At 50.6% G+C, this 4,266-nt stretch overlaps 1 protein-coding gene across 1 annotated transcript; it reads left to right on the top strand.

Moving 5' to 3' along the window:
* The first annotated feature begins 575 nt into the window (after positions 1 to 575).
* LOC126036840 (olfactory receptor 14C36-like) lies at positions 576 to 1,502 on the top strand. Its single transcript, XM_049797056.1, has one exon. It carries the CDS (start codon positions 579 to 581, stop codon positions 1,500 to 1,502), a length of 924 nt encoding a protein of 307 aa, XP_049653013.1. The 5' UTR covers positions 576 to 578.
* Positions 1,503 to 4,266: the final 2,764 nt, after the last annotated feature.

Genomic DNA, 4,266 nt, shown 5'->3' on the forward strand with positions numbered 1-4,266 from the left:
ATTCACTGCAACTCAGTAATGTGAGAGCTCAGGGTAGCAGGCAACAAGACAGAGTGACAGAAAAGCTCTCCTCACTCTGCACTAAGCTGCAGGCAGTACTCTTTCCTCGCAGGACACACTTTGTTTTCTCTGAGTGAAGCAGAAATGATGAGGTTTTCTGAAATCCAAGAATATTACGAGGTGTGATGGGGGAGAGCTGTAAAAACTCCCCTCTCTCTCAAACAATGCTTTAGTTGTGTTTTCTTAGCCCTGGGAGTGCAGATGTAGACAAGCACTTTTACTTTAGGAGCAGATTCATCTCACCAATTCAAACACCAGGACTGACTGACACCATTCCCAGAACCCACTGCTGCAGAGCAGGTCTGATTCCTTGGCACCCATTAGGCAGTCCTACTCCTCACAGCACACTCAGCCAGCAACAGAGCTCCATCCGCAGAGCTGAACAGAGATCTCATTGAAATGGAAAAAAGGCAGTGAATGTATTATGAGAAATGGCTTTGATTTTGGTCAGAGAATAATGCCCTAACTTGTCTCTGCCCTTGCCTCCTTGTTCAGTGCTCCACACCCAGAGGCAGGAGATGTCCAATGGCAGCTCCACCACCCAGTTCCTCCTCCTGGCATTTGCAGACACACGGGAGCTGCAGCTCTTGCACTTCTGGCTCTTCCTGGGACTCTACCTGGCTGCCCTGTTGGCCAACGGCCTCATCATCACCACAGTAGCCTGTGACCACCGCCTCCACACACCCATGAACTTCTTCCTCCTCAACCTCTCCCTCCTTGACTTGGGCTCCATCTCCACCACTGTCCCCAAAGCCATGGCCAACTCCCTCTGGGACACCAGGGCCATCTCCTATGCAGGATGCGCTGCACAGGTCTTTCTGTTCATCTTTTTGATCTCAGCAGAGTATTTCCTTCTCACTGTCATGGCCTACGACCGCTACGTTGCCATCTGCAAACCCCTGCACTACGGGACCCTCCTGGGCAGCAGAGCTTGTGTCCACATGGCAGCAGCTGCCTGGGGCAGTGGGTTTCTCGCTGCTGTGCTGCACACTGCCAGTACATTTTCACTACCTCTCTGCCGAGGCAATGCTGTGGACCAGTTCTTCTGCGAAATCCCCCAGATCCTCAAGCTTGCCTGCTCAGATGCCTACCTCAGGGAAGCTGGGGTACTTGTAGTTGCTGTCTGTTTTGGATTTGGGTGTTTTGTTTTCATTTTGCTGTCCTATGTGCAGATCTTCAGGGCGGTACTGAGGATCCCCTCTGAGCAGGGACGGCACAAATCCTTTTCCACCTGCCTCCCTCACCTCACCGTGGTCTCCTTGTTCGTAAGCACTGGCATGTTTGCCTACCTGAAGCCCCCCTCCATCTCCTCGCCATCCCTGGACCTGGCGGTAGCAGTTCTGTACTCAGTGGTGCCTCCAGCTGTGAACCCCCTCATCTACAGCATGAGAAACCATGAGATCAAGGATGCCCTGAGGAAACTAATCACTGGATGCTTTTGAGTAGGAATAAACTACTTGTCCTTTTCATAGGACTCATAAAATATCTCACTACAGGCCTAGTCTTTCTGGTGTTTCTTTTACAAAGATTTTGGTTTTAGTGGCTTCTTTAATTCTTCTGGGGGTTTTTTTTGGTTTGGTTTGGTTTGCTTTAGTTTACTTATCTGAATGCTTTCCACAAAGAAATGTCTCTCTTTTTACTGGTTTCTATTTCACAGCCTATCCAGCTTTTGTGTGACCTGTACACTGTGCAAATGAGGAACCGTACCCTCTGTGAGTTTAAACAAAATAAATGGCCCTGCAGTGACTTGTTTTTCTGAGATCCTTCCTCCAAGACCTTCTCTGCAGCTCCAGGGAGCAGTGCCCATGTGCAGAGGGGAAGAAGAAAAGAGTCCTGGCACAGCAGCACTGCCTGGGAGCACCAGCGCTTGGTCTTTCCTGAGCTGCTCTCTTCCCACTTCCATGCTTTCCTTCTGAACCCTTTGGTTGGTGGAAGGCCTGAGTGCTCTTCAAGCATGGCTACAGTCCTGCTTTGTGGCAGGCCTGTGACCACAGGCAAGGACAAGCAGTGGGCACTTGTGTGACAGAGCTGGCCTCCACTGCAGCATTTCTATCATACAAGGGGATCTCCTCAGGCCTTGTGCCACAGATGCCCCCAGCCCTGGGACTCAGCTCTCTCCACTCCCGAGGAGCTGCTGTGCCCTTCAGAGGGTCTGCGGCTGTGATGTGAGTGCCCAGAGCTCTGCCGCACCCTGTGGTTGGCACTGCTGTGGGGCCAGCACAGATTGGGCTGTGGTGGGGAGAGGGCGGCGGAGGTGGAGAGAGGTCAAGAACAGTGGGAAGAGTTTAGGTTGAGCCTTTTTGCCTGGAAAGTGCCCAGGAGAGAACAATATAGGTGTATAGCTTGTAGTGTGTGAGCATGCATTGTGAGGACTGACACTGGGTTTTTCTGGTGCACAGGCAGGGCTTACTGAAAGCATGGAAGACATGCAGGTGTTTGGGAGAGGAGTCTGCTCTGTACACTTGGTGGTGTGGACAGACGGCAAATTTGGCTCAGGGTCTTTGTCACCCCAAGCATCTCTCATTAGCCATTTCCAGCTCTTGCTGGTCACTCCAGGTTTACGGGTGAGTTTTGCTGAGGCCATCTCTATCTTCCTGCTGATCCAACGGCTGGTTTGGGAGAACAGACAGACCTGCCCAGCTTCTCTCCTTCCCCAGACCCTGGTGGACCCTGGAGCAGAGCTGTCTGCAAAACCCCATTTGGGACAATGCTGCAGCAGGGCATGGGTCGGCTGCTGGGGAAGCTGCAAAGTATGAAGATCATGGCAGAACTGTGATCTGAAAGCCATCATTGGGGTCACAATGGTGGGAAGGTCTACAACCCTGACTCTCCCCTATCCCGTGCTGTACCTTCATAGTGGGACCGTGGGTCCATTTATGGGCAGTAGGGCTGGGCCAGCACTGGGACAGCGTGCCGACAGGGGCCATGAAGCAGTTGCCAGAAGGTGCCATCATGGACACTTGTTCTAAGAATTGTACACCAGAGGCTAATCACTGAGAACGCATAGCTATTTTTGTCATGTAAAAAGAAAATTAAAGACCTTTAGTTCATAATTTTAAATACAAAGGAGTTCCCTTTCAGCACTGTCCTCTTACTGCTAGTAGTGATAGTTCCACTAATTCCAAAAGGTTCTTGAGAGCTTCTATATTTTTCCTTGGCTCTAAAACTCAGGCTACTCAGGCACGGAAAGTACTACCTCAAATCTCTGCAAACCAGATCTCTCCCACCTGCTCTCATCCACGTTCTTTTATCCCAGGACACTTGTAACCATCACATCAGCAGATGACCCAGCCTCCACTTCCTTATCTGGGTGACATCAGCGTACTCCCTCGCAAAGCCTTTCCTACAAAATTCATGTCTACCTGCTCATCCCACTTGTAATGCCTCACACTATGTACAGCTCAATCTTCCTTCTGCAGAGCTCCATGGGATGGACAGTTTTCCTGTTCCTTTCATGAGAAGAGGTGACAAACAGGAGAGACTCCTTGCCAGGAAACCAGAGGCTTGGGTGTTGCTCAGCTGCTTCTTACTGGCACTTCACTCAGATTCTGTTGTGGTGTCTTTGGTGCTGTTCTCTGGCTCCTCTTTCTGCAGAGAATATATTAAAAAGAGAATGATTTCATAAAAGATGGTCATAAAGGCCCTGTTGTAGACAACAACGTTTGCCGTGAGCTCTGCAGAGAGCCAGGAAGATAGTTAATAAGCTCCAGGAATATGCAAGAATCTCAAGGCCTCTTCTGAAGAGTGAGCAGGTCTGAGCAGCAGTGATGGGCCATGTGTAGGGCTCAGAGAGAGGGTCAAGGGATGTCAGTGAGAAACAAGGAGGTGACTGATGGCTTTAGCAAATCCTGAAACTCTCTCTGAGGCCAGAAATGGAAAGCAGTGGATGTCTGTGGATGGGGAAGAGGAGGAGGTGTGTCCTGGGAAGATGTCAGGAAGGAAGACCCCTCTTCTGCAAGTCAGGGATGAAAGAGATTATTCTATCATATGTGCATGCCTAGAAAATGGAGAAGGCCCGCTGCTGAGGGTGGCTATCATGCCAAGTGAGCTGACCTTGCTCTTTTCCTGCTTCGCTTCCCAGACTTGGGTGGACCTCAGGAAACATCTATGAGTGTGGAGGATGCACAGACCTCCTGGGGTGAAGATTCATCACTGCGGTGGAAGAGGGAAGGGTTTGTGAGACACGAGGTAGTGCAGGGAGAGAGC

This window comes from Accipiter gentilis, unplaced genomic scaffold (genome assembly GCF_929443795.1).
Source record: "Accipiter gentilis unplaced genomic scaffold, bAccGen1.1, whole genome shotgun sequence".
Classification (NCBI taxonomy): Eukaryota; Metazoa; Chordata; class Aves; order Accipitriformes; family Accipitridae; genus Astur; species Astur gentilis.